The sequence below is a fragment of the Mchenga conophoros genome, linkage group LG15 (genome assembly GCF_057382185.1).
Source record: "Mchenga conophoros isolate Kocher_MC1m ecotype Shallow Benthic linkage group LG15, M_conophoros_male_GT1.1, whole genome shotgun sequence".
Lineage (NCBI taxonomy): Eukaryota > Metazoa > Chordata > Actinopteri > Cichliformes > Cichlidae > Mchenga > Mchenga conophoros.
In genome coordinates this window covers 761,348-788,164 of record NC_140540.1, presented here as the reverse complement: position 1 = coordinate 788,164, position 26,817 = coordinate 761,348, and the positions used below count along the sequence as shown (strand labels likewise).

Sequence of the window (26,817 nt, the reverse complement as noted above, 5' to 3'; positions counted from 1 at the left end):
TTCTCATTGATATAGCTTTATTCTCTTGTACATTATATTTATATTTATGTATATATATATATATATATATCATACTAAAATAAACACAAGTTAAAAAAATGAACAAAGAAACTGTACAAAAAATGTATATATACTACATCTTAATTACAGAACAGTCTACTGTCCAAAAAAGGCACTAAATTCTGAAATGGGCAATACAGTAATTTTGAACATAACTAGATTTGAGATTGATACAACAGCATTCAGTCCTCTTTTTCTGAGCTATACTGGGATGAAGTGGATGGTGTTGCACTAGGGGACACACAAGGACACGTAGGCATGTTGACCCTGACAACCACAAGAGAGGACGCCCCTTCAAAGCAAGCACTTCCACTGAGTATGCATGACAGCGAGTGGGGAAGTGCCCGTGTCACGCTCGAGGTGGGTTCCAGTTTTCTTCTGGAAAAAAAAAAGAAAAATAGCACAATCTACTTTGTGAGCACCTGAGGGTTCTTTCATCCACCCCATGAACTTTTCTGTCAAGCTTCAATGTTCATGCAAAAATACTAGCGGATTAAAACTTGTACTTGCTAACTGGGCCACGGCATCTCTCAAAGTCAAAGGCAGTTCATTTAAAAGTGTCTCATAGTGGGAATAATCTCTGAATGCATGCTAATTTCACCAGTTCTAATACGCAGCATGTTTTGTAGGGGAACATCACGCCAAACTCCCCCCCAAACTCTTTAGAAGGAAAAAAAAAAGTGATCATTTCAAGTAGTTTAAAGAGACACGCTCTCAGTTCAATGAATGCTTCAATCTGTCTGAGTCAAAAACGGGTGCACGGTTTACACGTGCGCTGGTTCAAATCAGAAACTGGAGATTTTACCAGGGAGTTTGGTGTGGTGCTATTTACCAAAGAGACTGGCACATACTGGGGCTTTAGTTTAGAATGAAGCAGCTCTACTTGAATTTCTCTTCTTTCCCCATCATATATTGGAAATTGGACTTTTTGTTAAAGGTTACATGTAAAGTTTAGTTAACATCAATACTTAGTTAAATACTAATTTTAGTTAATACTAATTTTCATTAAGGTGCATCATGGTTTATTTTTCATAAAGTAGCTTACTATGTCCAATACAAACGGGAAGACTGCTGTTCAGTCAAATAAGGGATGAGCAAAACAGTCAAATAATGAGAATTTAAAAAAAGAGAAAAATAATTAGAAAAAAAAAAAGCATGATTCATTTCAAAACATTTGTTTTTGTACAATACCATAAAAATGAGTATAAATACATACTGTTTTTAGCTGAGAGCTCTTTCTTTTTCAAACACAGGTCCCAGTTGAGAGCCACTGTATTGCAGCTTTGAACTTACTGAAGCAGTACAATTAAATCAAGCTTTACTAGACTACAGCTGAGGACTGGAAGTTGGTGTACAAGCAGGAACCAGACATTAACCGCAGTATTAAACCTGTGAGCTTATTTGGTGCATGATCACCAACAGCCAAATCAAACTATCACAAACTTGAGGACCGGCATTAAATTTCTGGCAGACTGTTTAGTTTAATCCCGCTTCGTAGAATATTCTTTTCTTTCTCCAAAACCATCGCTAATGCAGGGACTCTGACTTCGTGGGGAATGTAATTAAAAAATTGTTGTCACGACTGTACGGAGCTAATGCTAGAAGCTAGCTTAACTTAGCTGAGCAGAAAGTCAGGCTTTTTACAAAAGGGAAAAAATGTGCACTTGGTTGACGTTTTTTTTTTTTACTGATTAAAACACATAAATCACGAAAAAACGTAAAAAAATAAATAAATAGAAAAATTATTGTGTTTTAAGCTAACAGTCAATGCTAACGCTAGTTTTCAGTTAATTCGAGCCGGAGTTAAAGGATCCACAAGTAGCCACAGAGAAAAGCCGCAAGTCACATGTTCAAGAATAAACTTTAGACATTTGGTTTGTTCCCGTTAGACAAAGCTGGCCTTGATGCTTCTGTCCTGTGGCTAAGCTGAGCAAACCTAGCTTCTAGCTCCACTTTGTGCTAGGACATATCTGGCATATAGAAATAACTGCTTCAAACAAAATAATACAGAAAATAAACAGTCGAGTCCCCCAGCACTGAATAAGAACAACCCACCTCACAACATAGTGATATTCAGTAAGAGATGGTTTTGGAGATCCTTCCATCAGGGCAAAAAAAGGAAAAATCACCTCTTTAGTAGTCGGTGACTCTGATTCCCTTTGAAATGGCAAGTTTTTGTCTGAGGCTACAGAGATGAAAGAAGCCTCGAACATGTTTCTGATATTTGTAACCATTTTCACTGTGGACTTGATCTAATTTGACCTCTCTGATATTAGAAAAAGCACATTACTATTATAACGAGGCAGCGTCACAGAAGTAGTAAAAAGCTTCAGGGTATTTTATCATTGTATGCCTGGTTGCTAAAACTTACCTTTACTGACACAGACCTGCTGTAGTGTCATGCCTATACTGAGTCAAGAAATAAACCTGCGTAGGCCAAAGGAGTTGGTATAAATAACTTTGGATGGACTTTAACACTGTTTTCAGATCAGTATTAGCTTAGCGTCTCTCTTTTCCTTTGGCATGGATGATGTTTCAAACAAAGCATAACTCGTCTTATTAGATAGCTTACAAAGTTTGCTCGATTATCACATTGACCGCAGCTTGATCCTCATAGTCTTTAGTACTTAACAATAGTGTCACAGGGAGCAGAAATGACTACGTCCAGTTGCTGTTTGGCCTAGAACCAGAGGAAGAGCAAGTAAGGAACCTCGAATCACTGCTGCTGCTGTTGGATAGAAACCTTGATACCGTTTGCCATCGTCAGTGTGTGCTGAACATGTTTCGTAGTGCAGTGATTCACAGTCCCCATCCCTGTTGTATGAAAACCTGCTTGCAAAAAACAACGTCTGTCTGCGTGAACGTAAGGCTACTACAGAAAGTTCAGATACGTTTCTATCCAACCTAGCAGCTCTACTGCAAGGAAACCGAAAGCCATTTATTCTACTGAGGAATGGACAGAGGAGAAGAGTGTCAGCGCAGCTCTGATATCATTTTTGCTGACTGACTTCCGTTTTTCCCGAGATGTTAGGCCAGAGGTTGCTCTTCTGATGAATTGCACAATGATAAGGTGAATCTGAGGGTCAGGTAAGTAGGTAGATAGGTAGCACACCATGAGGTGAGTGAGACTGAGAACCATAAGAACCATATACATATATATGTATATACATATATATGTATAAAACATGTATATAATATATATACAGTACACATTACTTTTCTGAGGTTGACGTTGAGGTGAGATAGACTGAGGATCGGCTCAGACGACCAGGCTGGAGAGGGAAGTAGAAGGGGAGCAAGGACGAGGTAAGGAAAGAAGAGGTATCCTGTACTGAGGGGAAGAGAGAGTTCACACTCCCGGACAAGAGCCGCCGTTTAGAGGGGTTTGCGGGAGCCGCCTTTTCTTCTGTGGCTCATTTCCACAGAGATCACAGGGCCTACAGTCACCCATTTCTGCCAGCTGTGTCAATATATGGAGTAAGGTGGAGCGGGGTTGGGGGTAATTACTGTTGACAAGGATTACTCTGAGGAGGGAAGAGGAAGGGGGAGGCCAGGAGAGAAGGGAGAGTTGGTAAGGGGCTGGCTGAGGAGCAGATGATGAAGCTTTACTAAGTAGCATTACTTTGGTCTCTTTTCAGTCCCCCAACTCCATCTATTACACTCCCTTCTCTCGTCCCCTTCCTCCATCCCAGGTCCTGTGCAGTTCATTCGTCCTCCAGGGACTCCGTCTTGATGTCGTTGGGCCCCCCTCCGGTTCTGGACAGGGCCAGGATGGTGTGGTTGACGGCAGCCATCTCCACAGCCAGAGAGATGGGGTCCTGGTGCTCGCTGTGCGCTGCGCTGTCGTCCTGGGAGAGGGAGGAGCATTGGGAGGAACATCAAGGACAAAGGTCATGACAGGAAACAGAATGTCTCTACATCAGAGGTAAGGAAAGAACACATGCTTTTGACATGTTAAAGGAAATCATTTAAAAAGACAAAAAAAAAAAAAGTATGTAAGTAAGTAAAGCATGTAATGGGATACTTCTACCACAAGGTGACAGTAGTGGCTCTCTGAGGAAAGCCTGGTGTTTTTGCTTGAGGTGCCCATCCCCAGTTAGGAGGTAACGTTCATGTCTGCAGCCTGACACTGACTACAGAGAGTCTAGAGTCTCCACACGGTCACGCTAACAGCAACACACTGCACTCACAGCTTTGCCAATTTGAGTTAGTGTGCACAAAACTGAACTGTGACAGAAACTGCATGCATTTGACCCCACGTGTCCCCCCCTCAGCACACTACAGCACTGATCCACAGCTCACTAAGCCCCAGCTTTCATTTTAGTGGACAGAAACCCTTCATTTCCTGGTAACTGTGACACTTTAGCTTTGTCAGCCACACCCCCACCCATACCAGGGACCACCCAGGTCCTGTGCTACCCTTTGCACGTCATCATCACGTGCAGCTGCAGCTGTGCACTGTTAGACCACACCTGCTCTGTGGGCTCCTCTTTCGTGTTAGGGCTGTTGTTGCCTCTTCAGCTCGGCCCCTGCTGAGGATCCAAGACGAAGAGTTTGTGCATGAGCAAAGTGAAACAGGGCAACGCTGCAGCTGCTGTCTGTGCTTCTCATGCTGCTGTTTTAACCTTTCCCCTTTGTGGTGAACTCGTCCAAGCCCACTGTTCAACCACTCAGCTACTGATGCACAGCGTCGCCCCTGTCGGGCTAAATGTTTGCTTTTGTTTGGAAGGACTTCATGCAATCATGTCTGTGCTGGGACCCACGATCCTTCACTCTCTGAAGGCAGATGCCCGTGTAAATGGACACGAAGCCAGTGCAGTGAACTACGCTGAGAGCTGGATTCAAATTCACGGTTTGTTTAATGTGGTTGATCACACGCAGGGATCGTCTACAACACCTCATCCTTCTGTCACTCAGCAACGTGCTGATCCAGAGAAGATCCCCACATTAATATCACCGTCAGCTTCATTCAAGGATTCTGCTGTGTGTATTACGTGAAAACAATTCGGCTCAATACAATAATCAATCAATACTAATCGATTGTAGTTTGTGAAATGTAGTTTGTGTTTCTCGGTCAAACCAGTCACTGTGATTTCAGAGGGGTCTGTGATTTAGACCGCTGCTGTTGATCATTAAAGGTTTAACTGTAAAAAATGAATATTTCAAAGCTTCAACAATAAATGTTCATGTTTTCACGTCAGGTTAATGCAGGGCTGATACACGGACGTTTGAAGAGTGTAAAACAGCGCAGCTGCAGTCAGACGATGAACCACGTCTACTGCAAAAGCTTCGTTTGGATGTTAAGAACACGCTGGCGTGACAAGAGCCTGAAAATCAGTGACATCGAGCAAGTCATCAACTTTTCAGTGACATGAAATCTGATTACTATATTCATCAGAAATGTGAGAGAGCACTGTGGACATGGAGGGACCTCTTTAACCTCAGTCTGATGCAAATGTGGCTCTGCTTTGGCCTCATTTACAGCTGTGCTGCACACGCACACACAAAGGTACACAAAAGGGAAACTCGTGACAAAGGCTGATGATTCACTCAATCCAAATCCAATCCACTAATCTATGGTAACAAACATCAGCGTCTCAGCGTGTTGCTGTGTGTGGGATACCTGTGTGGGCGAGGTGGGCTCCAGGCGATAAAGGCCAAAAGGTCGGCTGAGAGGTCTTTTGTCAAAATAGGGGAGGTCACAGGCCTGGAGGTATTCCAACAAAGAGTTACTGCGTTAGCTAGCAGGTCATCTGAAGAGCGAGAAGCACTGTAAAATCTGCACAATGACTTCTTCTCTTTCACTGTTACAGCAAGCGGTGCTTCACAGGTAGGGATGGGTATCGAAACCCGGTTCTTGTTGAGAACCGGTTCCCACTGTTTCAATTCCTTGGGATCGTTTGCCATTTTTGCAAACGATTCCCTTATCGATTCCAGTCGCCCCGAATGACGTCGCCACGTTGCGGAGCGTCATTTACCTGGCAGGAAACACGGCGGCTCAAACGCTCAAAACTTTGGTTATACTTTACAAGAACGGATGACAACAGGGCAACTTGCAATACTTGCAAAGTAGATATTTCATTTAAGGGAGGAAACACTACGAATATGCAAAAGCATTTGCTCACAAAACACACGATGACCTTAAATGAATGTCGTGTTTTTAATTCCGCTCGACTCGTGAATCTCAACCCAGCAGCAGCGGTAACGTTTGCACGTCCTCTCCCGTCAATGCGGCAGGTAAATAATCAACAACAGTGCATATTATGTTAGCGCGATCTGCCTTATTACAAAACCATTACTGTGCATTTAGTGACCATGATGAGACAGAGTCTGGCTCAGATGCTGGCAGTTCTCGCTGCAGTCTGCCGGCAGCGTCTCCTTTCAGGCAGGATAGACGAATGTCACCGAGCAGAGACTCAGTTTGTGGTCAAAGGCTTGCAGCCGTTTGCCACAGCAGATGATTTTCAGTAAGTGAATGTGTTTAATTGTAGGCAGGGACATTACTGGATATTCTTCTGTAATTGCTACAGAATAATTTATGTTATACTTTGTAAATGTAAAATAATAATAAATATTCTTCTGTAGCAATAACAATGTTTTTCCTGGGGACCCTGTGACACCCCATTGAAGAGCCGCAGGCTGGATCTCTTAAGATCTCACTGTTGGGTTTGTAAGGCCATGTTACTCCTAAATGTCTCTCTTGTTCAAAGAGAAGATATAAAACAAAGTTCTAAGCTAGTCGACCTCAGTGTCCTCCTTTGTAAAAAGAATCGATAAAGAATCGAATCGTTAAACAGAATCGAAAATGGAATCGGAATCGTGAAAATCTTATCGATACCCATCCCTACTCACAGGAGAAACACATTCACACTACCGGTCAAACGTTTTAGAACTCCGACTTTTCCAGCCTTTTATTGTGAAAATCCTGCAGTTGAATGTCTCATTGCACTCTGACAGAAACGATTGGAGTTAAAGAAATCATGGAATCAGTTTATAGACCAAAGTGTCTCCTTTGGCAGATATAACAGCTGAACAGCCGTCGCATTCTGGCTACAACAGAAATCAAATCTTCTCCCATATCTGTAGCAGAAGTTCCCGTGAATGTGGACCCTGTAGGCTGCGTTGCTTTCGCTCTTCTGTCCAGTTCAAACCAGCTCGGTGGGGTTTCAGTCTGGAGACTGTGCTGCACACTCCATGTTTTCAAGCTCACCATCTTGTTCTGTTTTCCTGAGGTAGTTCTTGGACTGATGTTTGGGTCATTATCCTGCTGTAGGATGAACTCCTGACAGACTGGGTCCACACCAGAGGGTCCTGCACGGTGCTGCAGTAGCTGTTTTGCTCAGGGTGCCTCTCACTCTGTGCGAGTCACCGACCCTGGATCAGCAAACAGCCGGGTGATGGCACTCACTGTGGAACCAAGCCTCTGTCTTATTCTGACGTCCTGCTGATGGCTTTCTTGCTGCAGCCCGTCCTCTCCTCACAGCTGAAACTGAGACTTACTATGACCACGATGACTCTGTGCCTGAAGCTGCTGTGCTGTGAGTAAGTAAAATGTATTTATATAGCGCTTCTCGCAGATAAAAATCACAAAGTGCTTTACAACAAAGAAGATGAAAAGAATGGAAATACGACAAATAACAATGTGAAACAGTAAAATACAACCAATTAATTAGAAGCTTGCCGATATAAAAATGTCTTCAGCTGCTTTTTAACAGAATCAAAAACATAAATAATAAAACCAGTGGGAGTGCTGCACTGGCTGAAAGGCCGATCACCACGAGTTTTAAATCGAGTGCGTGGGGCCACCAACAGTCTCTGATCTGATGACCTCAGAGCTCAGGAAGCAGAATGGCGTTTCAGCAGGGCAGATATGTACTGGGGAGCCTGACCATGTAGGACCCTAAAGGTTAAAACTAAAACCTAAAACTTACAGTCAACCAGTGAAGGGAGGCCAAAACTGGAGTGATATGAGATCTTCGCTTGGTGCCTGTTAAAAGTCGTGCTGCATATTTCTGCACAGTCTGAAGATGATTTAAAGCTGATTAAAACAAGTAAAAAGACCATTACAGAGTCTAAACGTCAAGAAATAAAAGCATGGATAATCATCTCAAGTTCAGCTTTGGACACCATTAGTCCGAGTTTAGAAACATTCCTTAAATGATAAAAACGGTTCTGCTCAAGGATGCAGTGAGCCGCCCATCACACCGGCTGCTGTCCTCTGACTCAGGCGTGTCTTTGGCTCTGCAGACATCTTCCTGTCACACTTTGTTTCTGAGTGACTTTGATGCTGAAGGAAACTGGACTCGCTCACACTGTGACGTTCCTACTTTTCTGTGGCGGTCTGTGTCTCTTCCACGGTTAATTCCCTTTTTCTCACCATTTCTGTGCCAACACTTTCTGCAGTACAATACTGCTCAGCTGATGCTGTCCAGGGTCTGGTACCACAGTGTGCTCCAACACTACAGGCAGAGGGGCTGAAGTGATCCAGGAAAGTTGGAGCAGCAGCTTCCAAGGCCGTATCAACCTCCTTTACTGCAGCTTCAAACAGTTAACCCATGTTGTTCCCTGAAAAAGGTCTTTTTGTATCGTTCTGAAACGGACATTGTGTTTCAGTTTTGGGATCATTTGTTTTAAACCTGTGGTGTTTCACCACTTACCTTTGTACCAGTTCAAGCTGTTCACTGGACCGAATGACTTCAACTGCAATAAATTACTGGACAAATCGGGCTGTTCTAAAACGCTGGAGCCGCAGCGTATATTTTGAAATGTAACCTTGTTGCTTGAGATTTGCATGTTGAGCAATCATAAGTAAGCTGGTGTGTTCAGGTAAAGCAGACATGTTTCCATTGGTAACAGGACAAAACGAGGGCACAAACATTTGCTCACTGACGCCTTTCAAGTTTCAATCATGCACAGAACTTGAAGTGCTTTGTATATTCAGAGTGCACTGCAAGCTGCGTGTTGGGATTATTAACACTAACGAGACAGAGACCAATTAGACAGAACAGTCAACAAAGCTGAAATGAGCAGCATGTAAAAGAAAAGATCACAGCTCACTAACAAGAGAAGCTCGCAGCTTCGTGCTTGTTGTTGATCAATTATGAAAACAAAGCTGGAAGACAGAAAGCTGCTCCGTCTTTTCTCAGTACGATCACATGTTCATCCTGCACTACCTGCTCCGAGAAGTCGTTCCCGTCGATGTCGTCGCTGTTGGAGTGTCCCCCTGGACTCTGGACGTCTATCCCGTGGCTCTCCAGGATTGTGGCTTCTTGGAGAAAGAGGATGGCTCGTTAGACTTATGATGCATCACTGACAATACTACAAAACATGAGAGCAGTGACTGTAAGCCAGCGACACAACGAGAGGTTGTACAGAAGCCCCGATACATCTGAAAGAAACGATGCTCCAAAGTAAAAGAACCTGTCTGAAAGTAGTCAGTAAAAGGCTGCTGTAAGGATGAAGTAAACAGCTGAAAGCAGTGAAGTAATACTGCAAATATTTGGCTGAGACAACTTAAGACGAAGAGTCTTAAGATCAAGACGAGGACGAACAGACTTTTTACCCACAGGCTGTCAGACATGCCCTACCTCCACCCTGATTGGAGGATAACTGCACTGCCAACACCCATGGACATTACACCTTACTTATAAACTGTATTTCTACGTATACTTTAATGCAACCAACATCCCTACCTCTTTAACCTGTATTTATTATAGTTGCAACAGCAAGCGAAGGCCCAGACACAAAGTTTTAACAGGTTACAAGTGGCTGACAAATATGTGACAGATCGAATTCACCGTTACACTGTTGAACAGCTGCCGTCACGCTAAGAAGGAAACACGCCGTCTTCTAATTCCAAGGTTTTACATATAAGGTCATAATGGAAATCAACCACAGAACTGCACACTAAGCCCCAAAGCAGAAGCAGCGTGCGAGTGCAGCCTTACTGCCTCCATCGTAACGAGGACGGTAAGCAGCAGCCAGGTGCTGATCAACAGCAGTGTGAGCACATCTATAAAAGCACAAGTGTTGTTAGTTTGCAAGTCTGGAGCATTCAGGCGACACAATGCCAATCAGGAAAGAAGCAACTGCTGCTGCCCATCATCAGTCCGACAGCCAAAGCTCGACCCACGCTGGGTCACACGGCGACCCCAGGGACGTCAGCGAACCTAGCCAATGACAGAAGAGTGAGGAAATAAAGTCAAGCTGCAGTGACCAAAGTCCAGACCGGATTAGAGCGGAAACCCCAATGAGCAGGAGGCTCATCCAAAGCTTCACTAAAGAAACCATACTACTAAAATCTCGCATCACTGATTAAAATGCTTCTGACAAAATGTGAAAAAGCTCAAACATCTGAAAGAATAAATAAACGCACTGATAAAAAAATGTTTCTACTGCCGGCATATCTAAAGAACCCGAGTTTGGCTGGAGCAGTTTGAAAGTCCTCCGAGCTACAGCCGTCCTCCTCACTGCCAGCCCCCTGCAGAGGTCATGGCAGGGACACAGTAACACACATTTCATTAACAGTTTGTAATTTAAACAGAGCTACATTACCAATGTTGGCACGTCTCTTGATCTCTTTGCGACGATTGGCAAACCAGTTGTAAACTTTCAGAGAAGTGACCCTCTCCAGATCAGACAGCTTCTTCCCTGGAGGAAACATACAAACACAGCATCACCATATTTGAAACCTTTTATTTGGGATGAGGAAGAAGAAGAATACTCCGAGTGTGGCCACGTTTGGATACGACTTGTCTTGATGTTGTCATTTTATGCTTTAAGACATTTGTGTCAAATGTTGTCATAATTATGAATTACGGCTCAAAACGAGCACATTCATAACGTCACGCCGTCCTCAAGTCCAAGTGACTGTTTGTGTCAATCTGAGCACAGATTTCACACGATGCGTTTCACAGCTGCTTCAATATCTGCACCACGCAGACGCAGTTCTGTAGCCAGCAAACAAAGCCATCACTCATTACAGTTAACAACACGTGTGCAGCTTCGTGCACCTGCTGGTTTACCTGGTTTCTGGATAACAGCATTGCAGGCGTTTGCTATCTCCTCCCTTTTGGCCTCATCTGGATACTGGTTGTCGTTGAAGTAGCTATAAATAGCACAAGAGCCACAGTGATTAAATTAATTTCACAAGGACGATGTCAACAAACTGGAGCGGCTGCTGTTTGTCGTGCACGTGGTGCAGCTGAGTGCGTGCGAGGCTTTGCTGGCTGCACCGTTTGACTCCTGGAGGAAATAAGAGCGACGTTATGAAGCGCTCCTACCATCTATCATCTCTGCACACTTCCTCTGGACCTCACCTCTCCATCACAGCCAGGCACTCTTTTCTCCAAGTGAAGCGGCTTCCCCGACGCAGGCGGAAGGTGCCGGGGGCGGTGGTGAGGGGGGGCGGGGTTTGCCTCCACTCCATTTCCTCCAGAGGTAACGGAGCTGGTCGCATGTTCAGAGTGGCACCTGCAGCAGGAGGATTACTCAGAGTCAACAAGTCTGCAGGTGTCGCTGTGGTTTGGAAGCACAAGTGACAGAAGGACAGAGCAGCAGCGCAGAGATGTGATGGCGCGAGGACCGTGGTCGCTCTGGCAGCCAGAGCCCCGAGTCCTTCGTGAAAAACCAAGCGACATCGTCTTTTGGTAATCTCACGAGTTATGCTGATAACTAGTTATGCTGAGGACACCAAACTCGCGTCAGCTCAGGTAACGATCGCAGCAGAAAAGAAACCGAGCGAGCTCTCTTGTAAACCTCGCCACGTTACACTGAAAGCTCGGACATTTAACAAGGCCGAACCGGATCACCTGGCCGGTGCCGGTTTATCAGAAAGCCGTGAACGAGGAGTCAGTTTTCTCTGCAGCAGCGACGCAGGTGCGTGCGTGGGGGGGTGCTGGGCTCGGTCGGGCTCAGTCTGGCCATAAATAGCTTGGAGCAGTTTCCAGAGCTGATGGTGTTGGCGGGGCTCCACCGAGGAACATGCTGCAGAGAACAGGGCGTGGGACGTCTGCTGCCTGGCTATAGGGCGGTACAGAAAACACACGCCGGATCTGAAGGACGCGCCGGCCTCTCGTTTCGCCTGTTAACCCTTTACAGTGTGGAGTCAGGATGACCGTGCACACAGCAGCAAACCCAAAGTTACTTGATAACAACAAATAGTTTTTTTCTCTTCAGTTTGGGACAGTTAGTCGCCGTTACAACAGGCTTCCAATCCAAGACATCGTGACAGTCAAACACCTGGATAATTTAAGATGACCTCACTGAAGGTCAAGAGCTACGAGGTAAATCCTAAATCTTTACATAATTTGGAAACATTTTTGGTGTAGTAGTGATTTCTAGATTTCTACCGTTGTCGTTCTGCTGACAGCCACATTTCTCTAAAACAAACGTCATTGGTTCCAACATTTCTTTATCTAACACAATAAAGTCACATCTTTAACTGCCGCTGAGCTCTAAGTGAGTAGATTCCATAATATAGTGATCAAAACACTGTAATATGGAAGAAGTGACAGAGTCATCAGTTAGGACGACACAGGAAACCTTCATGCCTCTCGTACTGCAGTCCTACCTTGAATCTGATGCTACACAGCTACAAGTTACTCGAGTTGGATGCAGATTCTTACTTTCCTAGTTGATCACCGGGTCACTTCCTGTAGTCCCTTCTTGTTGGAGCTCTTCTTCCACTTTTCTTAGAGCACCTCCGAGTTTTCAAACTGTTTTTGTTAACATTTAACATTTCTGCAAATACCAGAAGATGTTCACTACTTTATTATCACAGCAACATTTAACAGTGGAGGCAGCAAGTTTTCTTTGCCTCCATGCTGAGCTCAGAGAGGCAAACTCTGCTGCTATCTTTACGTCTTTGCTGTTGGGACCGACTCATGAAACGAGCTTTGAAGAAAACAATTAACTGGGACATATGCTGGGAGACATTTGTCCACATAAATACACATACCTTTTGTTCCCATTAGCACTGGCAACAACTGTGGGAACCCAGGCTAATTTGTAGCTCTGCTTAAAGCCACGAGGCCAAACACGAAACTGTTTTTTCAACACTTTAAACGAGGTTGTCAAACGTAAACAAGCTGAGGACAGCTCTGCTGTTCTACTGCAAAACAAACAGAAAGCAGTGTTTGTGTTTTTAAACTTCAAATATTGTAAAACAAACAAACGTGAGCGCAGATTTGAACTAAGTGAAGCCTTTCATCGAACGACCAAAGTAACCCACGTAGCAGCACTTCTGCTCCCACCGTGTTCGTATACGCAGACAGAAGTGAACACAGTGAGCAAGTAGGGGTGACGTGGGCCACAAGTGGCCCCCAGGCCGCGAGTTTGAGACCCCTGTTTTCAGTAAAGAGATTTGTTCTTGTTCAATGGTCTTTAAGTTTTAAACAGGAAAGGTGCACCTCGAGACTTCTCACCAAGATTGACACTATGGCTTCATCAGCAACAGAAAACTTTGGCCCCTCCCACCTTGTCCCACCAATCAAAGCCAAATGGAGACCTCAGACTAGAGTGGTGGCGGTGAACCGATCTCCAGTGCAATGACCGAACGGCTTGTAACAATGCAGCGATGTCACGTGGAAGGCGACGACGGGGCATCCACACTGGTGCGGAGCTCACTGCGAGGTTTCTTCTTCCATCTTCATTCTGCTTTGCCGCTCTGCTGCCTTCTGAGTGAAGGATGCTCAGGACAAAACAATTATTTATTCATTTCCTAGTCGGCTGCTCCTCCCCGACTCTCATCAACTTAGGCTGTGTTTGTGCTGACTCTACTCTGCTCTCCTCGTTTCTTACCTCGGTGGAGGTGAAACAGCCTTTCCGTTTGCTTTGATCCTTCATAACTGCTGCAGAAATGACAAATTAACAAGACAGTGTGCTGCTAAGCAACAGCCGCAGTCAAATGTGCTATTCGTGTACGTGTGCATCGCTAAGACGGACGTTTTCGAGATTCGGTTGGCGCAAAAGATTCAAAGCATGTGACTAGCAGATCTTATACGGAGGGGAGATCGTCTCCGATTTGCTTCCACTGAGCGACACACACAAACTGCAGGGTCACGCCTTCCCCCACGATCACGTACTCTCAACTGCCAACTGTCGAATGAGGGCAAAGCGCCAAAACATATTGTGCCAGTTAATCAAGCCAGATGTACCTGGTGTGGTTTTCTCCAGCGTGTACCAGCGGTAGAAAGCCCTCTTCTTCTGCTCGCTCAGGTCGGAGCCGTGCTGCAGCAGCCAATGGGAGATCCTGCTCTGACTGATGCCTGGAAAGCAGCCACACATCAAATTACATCACAGTGGTTTTTGCACAGAGCACAAAGTGTAGACAAGCACTGGAAGAGTTCAACAGACACAGAGCAGAATAGGAAAAGGAGCACACGGCGTTTCCTCTCACATAAGTTCAGACTTTCTGTCTTCCTCCATCACTTATCAGTCAAACGCTGCTGGAAGCTGGGTCTGAGTTTGAGCTGTACGACTTTTTAAATGCCACGGTTTCTGGCCTTATTTTGCAGCACCTGTTTGGTTATTGAGTAATGTTAGTTACATTCCTTTGTGTGACTTTAATACCTGCAGAAAAACAAAAACAACAAACCCACAATGTGTGCAACAGCACAGGGGTGTTCTTCTACGGGTCAACTGTAATACAGAGTTCAGAATTATACAGGTGACTTGTTGGTAACAAAGCAGCCTTTCTTTGCACTCCACCTTAAACCTGACCTGAGAACAACTGGCCCAAGCTTCGCCCGTACAGCCTCAGCTCGCCTCATGTCAGAGCACCGACTGGCCTTCAGCTGCCTCTGCTCAATATGAAGCGTCATGCTGTTTTTGGGGACAAACGTGATTTTAAAACCCTTTGTGTGGCGCCTTTTGCACCACGTGTTGTGAAACATGTGGTGCAAAAGTTCTGTTTCCCGTTTGCAAGTTTTACTGCTGCTCAGCTTTTAGTTAGTGAACACAGGCACCCGCGTGTCTTCAATGCAAACTGATCTCAAACTAGGCCTGTGACACTGGGCCTTTAGTAATTTGGTCCGTGGGCATGCAAACACTGCCCCGGTCAGTTTACACACTCCTGTGCTGCGCTTCAGTGTCGGCCGAGTGTTTTGGCAAACCCACGATCCAGCTGCGGTTCCGGTCGTGTGGTAGGAACCACGACCGGAACCGCAGAACGAACTTTTTATTTGTAGTGTGAACGTGATGCGACCTCGATCTGAGGTGGAAATTTAAGTTCCTTCCCGTAGTCTTGTATCCTTTGCATTTTGGGATGCCAAAGGGTGGGCGTGCAAAGTTCTGGCTCGCAGCCATGAAATTAATGTAAAATTCTCCATGTTCTCCACCAACCCAGAACACCTTCCTCCTATATTCACTTTGTTTCTCAGGCACATCTGGCCAATAAGAGGACTAAATATTCTCACGTGTTGATGAGTTCACAAACATTTTCCTGTGTAAGGAGAAACCAAACCATGGGTGTGAAAAGGCCCTCGCTCTCCTTCCAGCTGCAGCTAAACAGCTGTGTGCAGGCTCAGGATCCACAAGCTTCTGATGCTGCGCTCAGACTCCAGCTCCACTGCACAGCAGCAGCAGCACTGCAGGGTCACCACTGAGATCCTGCAGCAGGTGCAAATCTGGTTCATGCACTGAACTCAGGACAACGACTGCTGAACAAGACGTTCAGTTCATGTGGAGGATGAGAGGAAGCGTATCAACTTTCAAAGAAGAAACCGACGAACAGACTCGCTTCATAATGAATTCAAGAACACCCCGCCAATCTGTGAGAACCAGCTCGACGTGCAAAAATGATCTTGTGTTGTTATGTGTGAGATGATGCAGACACACAAAAAAGGTCCACTGACAGATGCGTGAAATCAGGCGCTTTGTCAGTGTTTAGGGGGCAGCCCAAGTCTACGATGTCTTCGGGGTCAGGACACAAGCTTTTCACAATAACACAAAGTTCCTCAAACGCCAATGTCAAAAGTGAGGAGGAGCGAACGTGGCATGGCAACAGGAAACGGCTGATGCGAGTGACGTGGCTGAGCGTGTCAGCTACTAACCGGTAACTTGTGCCACCACTGCCTGAGAGATCCTCCTGTTCCCCAGGAAGGCTTTGATCTCCTCTTTCACCAGACTGCTGTCCCTCCTGCAAACACAGAGCACACAGAGATCTTCATAACCTGCAGCTCGACACAGGTGGCAGAAATGCAAAGAAAACAGCTTCATTATTACACATTTGGGAAGCTGGGGCAACGTCTGGCTGCTAGACAGCTGTAAAAAATATATGAAGTGAATTACAGCTTTCATTGTTGTGCCGTTACACAGGCAACCTGCTGCATAATTACCCAGCTTAAAAGGGCAAATGCATACATGTTTAATGCTTTTGTCACCAATTCATTCTCATTTGGAAAAAGCCATTCGTCTGGTTTTCTGCACAATAACACGTTCATGATGATTCGATGCGTTTCTTTATTGCACCTATTCACGGCCAACCTACGAAACCGCAGCTCCTCTTTGCTCTGGCCTGCACGTCGACAGCATGTACCGTGGCTTCCCCCTCTTTTATAGCTCCCACGTAATCAGCATTGCATTTCAGACGAACATGAAGGCAGCGGCTCTGAGAGCCGAGCCGCAATCCAGTAATCTATATTTTCAAAATGCATTTAAAAGGGCATGTGTCCGCTATCTGACTTCACAGCAGCAGGAAAATAAATATATATAAAGCATGCAGAGACTCGCAGGAACGCAGGATGTGCAGTCACAGTGTACCCACCCTGCTTTCTGGCATCAAGCCCATTCCCCTCCCACACACACACACACACACACACACACACACACACACGCACGCACGCACACGCATGCATGCACACGCGCGCACATGCACACGCGCGCGCACATGCACGCACGCACGCACACTCTGTCTCAGCTTCATTCCCGTCTAGCACAGACTGAACACGTGTCTGAATCTGAAAGTGCATTCAGGTTTTTTACACGACAGCGTTTCCAGCAGGCGCCCTCCCTGCCCCCCGCCCCCCACCCCACAATCACAGCAGCCTTTGAACCAGCCGCTATCCCAGGCTCACACAGTCAAAATGGAAATCGCATCAAAGTCCTAAGCACTCTGTTTGGCATATTTGTGAAATGAAAATGCGTCATGACTCTTTGACATCCAGCATCAATATCATCCACGCCAGCCTCTCACGGCGCGGGCTAAAATTAGAGCCTGAAGAAAAAAACGCTGCTTGTATCGACACCAGTGAATCAATGTAGCACGAGCTGCTGTACAAGCTACGAGACCGGGGAGGAGAGGGGGGGATGTTTTGGGTGCCAACTCAAAGGCCAAACTCCTGCAGAGAAGCAAGTGTGCACTTTGAAAGTGAGAAAAAAGGGAAAGGGCACCGTGGACCGCGGACAGGCTGAGACCTCGTGTCACGCCCCCGCAGCCCTGCCGAGCGAGAAGCTGGAGAGCCCTGCAGCAGACGAGGGCTTTTGAACGCTACTTAACTTCTCGGTCGTTCTAAAAAGGACGCGTAATCTAATGCAGAGGCAGCGCGAGTGAGCAGCGGGCCGGTCGCTGACGACGGAGCCTATTCTTACTCGTACAGTTCACACAGGGCAGCTGAAGGCAGCGGGACAGCACAGCAGTAGGAGGAGACAGCGCATGTGTGAAGTGCTTAGAGGAGGAAGAGACGAGGCGCTAACACGCACACTTTAATAGATTATGAACACTTTACCTGTCAATGGGCCTGAAAAACTTCTGAGCCTCTGCTCTCAAAACCTAACCAAGCTGAATGTTACTAAATGCAGTTTCATGTAATGTTTCCAGAGGTGCACAACACAAAGCGTGTTCTCTCTTCCCTCTTACAGGAGATCAGCTTGAACTCGAGCGGTTCCCTTTTCTGACGATGTGCATCGTCCCGACAAAAGTGCCTCTGTGCCGGCTCGGGTTGCTCTGAAGCCTCACAGGATGCACGTCTTTGTGGGCGACGCAGGGGACGAGCCAAAACTCTCATCCATCACGTGCTCTGCTCCTAAGGAGAGACCAGAACGCTGCCGTCTCTTTATCCGGTATTAAAACCGGATCTCTTTAGTCCCCATCTTCATAGTAAGAATCTGGCAACAGATCTGCATTTGTGTCGCAGCTGAACTGCAGACGGGCGCGCTGCTACAGCAAAACATTTCCTCAAGTCAGATGTCAAAGTGACGGGAGCTGGAAAGGCAAGTTTCACGACAGCAGAGCAAATGCCCGAGTCAGGGAGGTCATTTAGATGGGACTAAACTGCAAAGTTTCACGGTCTGCGTTAACCCCGGCAGGCTAGGCTGCATGAAGACAAGCGCAGCACTCTCATATTCAAGCTGGGGAAAGATGCAGAGATGGCTTGGCTCAGAAAAAGTAAAAAGTCCAAATATGACTGGCTCCTGTTTCCCAGGGCAGCCTTTGAAATGCTGGGGATTAACGAGGAGGACAACAACTTTGGTGTATGTGATGCAGCTAAAACATTTCCACTTCCTCTGTGCTGGAACGAACAGCACTGCCAGATAATGTAGGGCACATGCAGCAGTCGTGATGACGCTGCTGCTGCTGCTTTCACTGTGTGTGTGAGATGATCACAAAATGGGTCCCCGAACAGATCTGGAGTACGTCGGCAGGTGTGTCTGTCAGTCTGTGAGCGACAGACTTTGTCAACAGGGTGACGTCACGTGAAAAGCCCCAGAAATAGAAGGGCCCACGGTGCCTGGGCCCATCCACACGTCACAGCCCCGTCCAACACGCTTCTTAGTACATGTGTAACGGTCTATATGCTGCATCTCTGTGAGACAAGCGTATAACGTCCAGGATTCGTCCAAGGACTACTGGTCTGTAGCTGTGCTGTTACAGTGGTGCATGCTCATACTGAACGTGGTATGAAAACGTAATCTGTGTAAGCAAAACGCTCAGCCTTCAGACTAAACCACCTTTGACTCAGTGAGATCAGATACAACAGCTCCGGTGCACGAGACAGATCGTGCAGCATGAAGAATCATTAGTGTTACGGATGCAAACAGAAACGGTTTTGCATCAAATGCGAGAGAACGAGGAGCTCCTGTCTGTGCCGTCCATTTTTCAGACGATTGTGTCAAACTTTAGCTTCACTTTTGAAATTCCAGGTTCCTGAAATCATATCAGACATTTGGCTCAAAAACATTTCTAGATAATGCTGCTCGCAAATACTTCAGACTTCACCATGAAAACATTTTGTATGAACAAACTGTAAAATAAGAGTAGATGTAGTAGATGAGACACATGAACTGCTGCCTCTGCCCTCTCCACCTCCATTTTTCTAAAATCTCCAAGTGAAGGTAAATTTGTGTAACAAGAGATTTTTTTTTAAGAACATTTTTAATTCTGGTAACGGATATTTGAAATCTTTCAACATGAATCCTTTTCCTAGAAAGCAAGAAGCACATGGAAACCCACGTGTACAAGGCTTTTTGTGTGTGCAGAGTTTCCAGTGCATAGACACATCCAGATAGCTTTAACCCTTCAAGGCCTATCGAAGCGTGCACGCTCCGTTTTGCACAACTATTTTTAAATGCCGGTAGAATTGCAACCACATAAGCTAGCACAATATTTCTTTTGCATTTGAAATATGAGGAGTTATATGCATTCAGCCTGTCCCAGGCCGCAGTTTTTATGGCTATGTTTAAGCTGCGGGAGATTTCACTTGTCATGTTTGCATAGTAAGCTAACGATTGATAAGACGATGTCAGAGGAATTGGTGCACAAATTATCATCACTCACCAATCAGTGCTGTCGCTCTCTATACACAGTTCGCACGATTGCAAAGTGAAAGCAAAAAAACAAGCGCAAATTCAAACGCGACTTCAATATGTCACATATTGACAGTGGCTCACCGATGCCAATGACATAATTACCCAGCTACATTTCTGAAAGAATGCAAAAGCATTGACATATATTTTTCCTTCCTACGATAGCCCGACGGGCAGGGCAGAGATAGATTTTGGTAGCCCGACTGGAAAAATCGCTAGCCCCGGGACGTCGGGCTAGCGATTTTGCGAGCCCTGCACTACAGCATGTAAAAATATAAAGATAAGCTCTGGCAGACTTGGGTCTATGGTGGGCTCTAAAGGGTTTGTGTTTGAATATATGTAACCTACAGCCTGGGTTTTTATTTTTAACCTTAAAGGAGAAAAGGCTCTGCACCTCACTGGCCTTCTATCCTTATCAATAAAAAAATCATTTGATTTATTTCCCGGCTAACATCAGCGCAGAATAAAAGTCTGTTTATGTGTCGACCGCGGTGAGGAGCGCACACCGAGGAGGGAACGATGCAAGGACACAGGAAGCACCAGTCCTGGCAGTGAATGCCTCGTCTCCATATACTTCTACTTTCCTTCACTGTGAGATCCGCTCAAAGCAACCTGTTTCTCCCTGTCATTTCATCTTTTCAGTGAAGCGAGCAGCGACGTGCAAACAGTCGACACAGTGTAAAAGAGACGCTTTCACACACATACGACCTTAAAAAAAAGAACGCCATCTTCAACCCCTCCAGGTCAGTTATTACTTTAGTAAAGAAGATAAACAGACGATGAACTGACTTGGTCACTGACAAATATAGAGCTCAATACAAAAATAGAGCTGAAGACAAACTAGGAAACACACTAGTGTGCACAATCAGGTGTGGAGATGTGTGAAAATGACTGCCAAGACCACAAACTCAACTCTCAGACTGCTTACTGGCACGAGGCTGCCAAAGAGCTTTAGGAGTCCACGCTTACGGCCGTTTAGCACCTGGCCATTATCCCAGACAAACTCGTGGCTTTAGATGAATGCCGCCTAGGGCGGGGCTATATCATACCGTTCACGGTAATGTAATGTTGGGCAACGATAAGAAAATGAAATATGGGTAAAACGCGCGTGCGCAGCGCCTAGGTTTACATACGCACATGGCGGCGACGCAGAACGAGAAGAGCGAAAGCAGATCGTTGAATGAAACAGATGAACCTGAACTGGTTTGTAAAAATGCTGCAGCTTCACTGGTGTGGAACTGGTTTAGCTTTCGTCCGTCAGATACACAACAAAGCACTATTTTTGGTAGCGCATGCTAGCGGGCCGTCGTTATTACCGTGTTGTTTGGAAAATACGGCGCACTTAAAATCATCCTTTGATTTTTCTGAAAGTTGACAGAGCCCCTTATAACCCCGTGTGCCTTATGTATGAACTCTGGTTGTGTTTCGGGAAACGATTTTATGTACACGGCGCTCGAAAATCTGTCAAATGTTTCAGTACGACTTTGCTAAGCTACGAAGCCGCACCGCTTGATGGATTGTCGGAGCATTACGGCTATCGTAGGCGGAGCCTCGCGGAGTGATACGTGCTGTGCTTCAACATAATGTTACCGTATTGTGTGTGTATGACCTCTTTTTAAGTTTTGTGGATGTTATACATGGTTATGCTGAGGACATGTCGGCCAGTTTCCACTGGAAATGCCTTTTGGTTAAACTGTCAGCGAGGAATTTGCACTGTTACATTTTATATAACTTTAATGCAAAAAACAGCTGCTTGTTTAAGTGAAAATACATTGTTGGGTCTTTTGCACTAATAAAGTTGAGGAGTTGTAAAGTATTTTGCCTCGTGTCAATTATATCGTCAGTTTTATCGTTATCACAAATTTTCGAATGTATATCGTGATAAATATTTTCGGTCATATCGCCCTGCTCTAATGCCGCCTTAAAGCGCCGCTGGCAGAAAGGCCACCACGCAGGAACGGGTGCAGCCGCACAGTCAGATTGAGGACGCTGTGACTGCAAAAGTCTACAACACAAACTGGAGAAAATGACGCGTTTGTCTATATGAATGAAACTCCTTACACACGTCACTGGATGAGCCCATTACTGTGAAACCGTGCCCTTAACCCTGTTTTACCCTCTTATTTGTGCCATTACAGACAACCCTCCCACACCTGTGGGCCAAACGAGGCACAGCTCCCCACTGTGGGAAGTTACCTCCATCTATCAGCAGAAAACATCCTTCTAAGAGAAACCAAGGTTTTTTTAAATTGTGTATAACACGTGTTATAGTGGAGTGTGGACAACTCTGACACCTCAGAGTAACTGTTATGTTTGGGTGTCTCAGGAATCGACAGCACCTTGCTACCACATGTTGCTAAAATAAGCTTTTGAGAGTGAAATTCAACTTTTTGTTAGCTGCATGTTACATCCATACTGTAGAGCCCCTGATTTCCCCTCAAGTGGGCATCATCATCACAATATGATATAAGAGGTAAAGAAAGTTAAAGGGGAAAAGCCCTCAAGCTTTATGGACAGTCGTCTCCACAGTGCTTTTGTTGTCGTCCTGACCATTCAAACAAGCCACACTCGCACAGGGCTCCAATCTATACACTTACACGCTCTCTCCATCTCAAGTCCACACCTACGGCCAATTTTAGAATTACCAATTAACTCTGGGCTGCAGGAGGAAACCAGAGCAGCCACACGTGCAGACTCTCCACAGGAAGGACCCAGGCAGCTTTAAACCCACTGCTGAATTGCTGTGTGTTCACTCAAATGAGCTTTGTACAAATAAACAAGCTAAATAGATTCCTAAAGCTTTGGTCAATCAGTAACACTACGAGCTCACTAATGAGCTCATCGGTGCGCACATCCCGACGTCCCACTGGTAAAAGTCAAGTGACAAAGTGGGATAAACCTCAGAATGAAGATCACAAATGACTCCCTGAGAAGATGAACCAACCTTGCACTTGCTGCTGTTTCAGACTTCGAGGTGTATCGATCAGCCAAGCCAGAAAATTCCCTCCACGTGCATCGAGCTGGGCACTTGCATCCAGATACGTTTGCAATACTTTCTTCAGCGTCCAATCTTGTTCCTCTCACACAAATTTGGATCCAAATCACAATCACCTCCAAAGGTTTTTATCTAAATCTGCCCGTAACTTTTTGCTAGTGCCTTCTTGCTGTGAAGCAAGAATCATTTCATCACTGTTCAGTAACATCACCTACAGACAGGCTTCCCAAAGACATTTTATGCAACATGAAGCTAAATGCAACAGCATGGATATTACATTTAGAGCCCCCAGGTCATGAACACAAATGAACATGAGATATCTACAGCTTCATGTATAGTTCTAGCAGCAGCTGCACACAATGAAGCTTCAACTGAAGTTCCTGCTAATTAGCCCTCACCTTACCAGCTTTACTGGTGATAAAAAGCAATCCCCCAACCTAGTGACGGCTGCAACCTTTAAGAACAAAACAACAGGAAAACAGGCATCGAGTTGTAGAAACAGTTTCAGTGTCGTCCGTGTGTTTTCTGTGAAAGTACTGTGACTGTGGACAGCGCCACACTAGACTGAGGCGTGTCGATGATTATTTCAGACTAGCCGCTTGAAGTTTCACCATCCTAGCAGTGACTCACTAGCAGTAAGTGTGGGGTGGCTGTAGCTCAGGTGGCAGAGCGGATCAGCCACTAAGAAGGTCGGTGGTTCGATCCCAGGCTGCTGCATGCCAAATATCCTTGGGCAAGATACTAACCCCATGTTGCTCTCCGATGCGTCCATCGGAGTGTGAATGTGTATGAATGTTAGATACTTAAGCGTGTGATTGGGTGAACAGGTGAATGAATTAGCTGTATAAAGCGCTTTGAGTGCTCGGACGAGCGCTATATAAGAACCATTTACACCCCGCAGTATTATTCCCCGTCACCATCTTTCACAGCTTACTGAGCTCAGCAGCCTGGTACTACTACATACTGCCCTCTGGTGACGTTTTTGTGCAGTGCATTATTCTTCCCAGTTCTACAAACAGACTCGACAAAGTTTCTCTGGTCATTCTCACCTCATCAGCTCCTCCACCTTATCATCGATATCCAGATCTTCCTCTGTAGATTCAAACCCGAACGCTCGCGTCGCTGCAGCGCTGTTCACCGGATATCGTGGCGGAGACAGTTTTCCGTTGGGGGTGGCAGCTAGACTGTCGCGGCCGTTCTGTGTCAGGGCCACCAGCGAGACCGGGGACGGCAGGATGGCAGAGGGCGGCGGCGGCCCTGGAGGCGGGGACGTGTCGTAGCTGTTGCTGGGAGACAGCGAGAGCCCCCCGGCGCTGTTGAACTGCGTCTGTGTGGCTGTGGAGATTTTGGAGGTCGTTGAAGAGGCAGCAGCGGCGGCGTGATCGGCGGCTCCACCCTCACCGCCACTGTTGATGCCGCCGCCATTGCATGACGCTGAAGAGGTGGTGGTTGCCGAGGCAGTGTTGTTATTGTTGAATGACGTGGTAGTAGTAGTATTAGAGGCAGAGTTGTTGGTGCAGCTGTTGGCCCCGCCTACGCCGTAGGAGGACGAGGAGGAGGAGGAGGAAGAGGTGCGGCGGCCAAACTTGTCGCCGTGCTCCCGGTCCAGCCGGTCCAGAGTGTCGAGCGCATGCAGGATCTCCTGCTTGGTCATGCCGGTGCGACGCAGCCGCTGCAGAAGATCTATCTGCTCAATAGTGAAGCGCGGCTCCTCGCTGAACTCAGACATCCTGCTGCTGCTGCTGAGATGAGACACAATACAGACAAGCTGAGAAACACAAGAGGAACACAAGCCGAGGAAAGGAAACAGGAAATGCAGACGGGGCAAGTTGAGGAAAGTAGGAAGGAATCCTTAGAAAAGTAAGTGGAGAAGGAAAGGAAAGGAGGAGCAAGTCAGGCAGTGGAGGGGATGGTGGATGACAGAGGAAATGAGAGGATTAAGTAGCAAAGAGTGAAAAGGAACGCAGTCACAGATGGGGAAGGAGGATAAAGGTAGCGGAGGAGAGTTAGAGGGATAAAGTAGGCATAAAACGGGTGGGAAGGGAGGGGAATAAAAAACTGCAGGAAGAAAATATAAAGAGGCAGCGGAGAAGAAAAGGAAGACAAGAGCGAGAGACAGAAGTGTGAAAGAAAAAAAGGCGAGGGGAGGGGCAGGGCATAAAAATCAGCTATTTTTGGGAAGCAGCAGGCAACACGCACAGAGTGCCAGAGTCACCTTGACAGCTGATGCTATCTTAACATTCTGTCTGTCGTTCTTTAAGAGCCACAATACATCCTCGGCTCTGCGCACCACCCACGCTGTATGTTTTTCACGAGCAATTTGCTGTGCTCAAAATCAATGCAACTGGAATCAGACTGCGGCAGATTTTCCATCTTCTGTGCCAGCCCGACCTGTGCCGATATGATAAACGGTTTAAAAGGGGTCACTGGCATTTTTCTACATCTGTCTTTCTCCAAACTGTGCGGAGGACAGAGCGGAGGGGGGAGGAAACATAAATGACTTCTGAGTGCATTTGAAGTTATCATAAATAATGGGGGGACACTGGCACATAAACCATTACCAGGCCTTCAGACACGTGCAGTAAAGGGTCATTTTGGGTCTGAGCACATTATTTCTGCAGCGCTGACAGGTGAACATTAACTAGTCCTTGGTGTTTAGAAGGTGAGCTGCTAATGCTGTAAATCATTACCAAGCAGAGTCAAAATCTGTCACACCCCAGAAAGACGGGCTGCACACAACAGAAGACCGCTGGATTTGGATTAGTGAGCTTAAACATGCAAGTGAAAGAAAAATGTGTGCTGCAAACAAACAAGAACATTTGAATTCATGCCCACTGTGATCAAGTGGGTAAGTTACCCATTCACCCAGAAGGCAAGTTCACCCTGCACGTAACTAAAGCAGCTAAAGATGGAGCTGTCTGCATTCCTATCGGGCTTGGATGTCCCCTGATAACAGCGCAGCTAAGTTCACGAACTCGGAGAGTGTTTGTCATGCCAACAGCAAAACTACAACAAAATAAAAACACAGCCATGGTGTCGTTAAACACAAACTCTAAGATTGTCTGACAGCGCAGCTTTCTAAACGCTTCCAGTCTTAAAGCGCTTCGCCCCGCAGTTGGCGGCATCTCTTCCCCCTCCATGTGTTTTTGTTTTGCTGGCCCGCAGTGAGAGCACAGATCCGTCGCGCCTTTCACCGCTGCAGGCGAAGCGCTGCTGATGCCAGCTTTCACGCCCTTTGCCCGAAAGCTAACGTTAGCGAGCGCTCCGTGCGGCACACGGACAAACCGCCCTGACTAAACGTCAAAATTACCCAGCACGGCGAGCCCTCCGTAACACTCGAGGATTGCTCTCGTTTTCTTCACTGCCCCCCGAGGCTGAATCCACACTGACAACAGCCCCCTGGCATCGCGGAGGGCGATTAGCCACCTGAGGTGGGCTACGCGGGTCGCCGTGGGCTCGTGCGATGATTAGCATACAACGCTAGCCGTGCCAACGCCGATACTAGCTGACGTTAGCCGCCGTCGCTGGCTAGCGAGCGTTTGATATTAATAACATCACTTTCTGTGTCGAGAGAGCCGAGTAACAGGACTTACCTCGGGTTCAAATCGTCCACTTAACCATTTAACTTTGTAACGGAAGCAAAGCGGCGCGGTGTCGTTTACTGCAGCCGAGCAATGAAGCAGCTGGGAACAGTGCCCTGTCCGACCCTTTTCCAAGGATTTCTAATCAGAGGCGAATTATTTGCCTCTCTGCTTTGTCTGTCTGACAACAGCCATATTGACAACTAACACCTCCGAGCAGCTCTGAGGGAACTGTAGTTTCACTCCCGCAAAGGCCTCCAACACGCGGCGGCGTTCCCTACGCTAAGGACTACAAATCCCTGAAACGAGGGAGAGGGGGAGCTGATGGCTCGCTGATCTACAGTTGTCACAAAAAACAGTGATGCAGTTTTTAATGTG

General features: G+C 46.3%; 1 protein-coding gene across 10 annotated transcripts; it reads right to left on the bottom strand.

Annotated features, from left to right (window-relative positions):
* hmbox1b (homeobox containing 1 b) lies at positions 1–26,817 on the bottom strand. Of its 10 annotated transcripts, none has more exons than XR_014888523.1 (11): positions 26,169–26,347; positions 23,908–24,600; positions 16,113–16,198; positions 14,217–14,327; positions 11,379–11,532; positions 11,085–11,167; positions 10,615–10,710; positions 9,234–9,328; positions 5,684–5,767; positions 2,116–3,908; positions 1–438 (listed from the first exon to the last, which is right to left on the bottom strand). XR_014888523.1 is itself a non-coding variant. In XM_085246579.1 (11 exons), the coding sequence occupies exons 3-11, from the start codon at positions 24,585–24,587 to the stop codon at positions 3,765–3,767; spliced, it is 1,533 nt and encodes a 510-aa protein (XP_085102705.1). In that variant the 5' UTR covers positions 24,588–24,597; positions 25,074–25,249; positions 26,169–26,240; the 3' UTR covers positions 1–3,764. The 10 variants fall into 10 exon arrangements, 8 of the variants coding, with proteins under 8 accessions (XP_085102705.1, XP_085102703.1, XP_085102702.1 ...); XR_014888524.1 differs by having other exon boundaries at positions 3,277–3,908; XM_085246579.1 differs by adding an exon at positions 25,074–25,249 and having other exon boundaries at positions 1–3,908; positions 23,908–24,597; positions 26,169–26,240.

Bases quoted from the DNA above. Each gene is read 5' to 3' on its own strand.
- hmbox1b (XM_085246571.1), bottom strand. From the start codon at position 26,332: ATGCTAATCATCGCACGAGCCCACGGCGACCCGCGTAGCCCACCTCAG. The intron at 24,601-26,168 runs GTAATTTTGACG...GTCTCATCTCAG, and splicing joins CGGAGGGCTCGCCGTGCTGG to CAGCAGCAGCAGGATGTCTG. The intron at 10,711-11,084 runs GTAAACCAGCAG...TGTTTCCTCCAG, and splicing joins TGCTGTTATCCAGAAACCAG to GGAAGAAGCTGTCTGATCTG.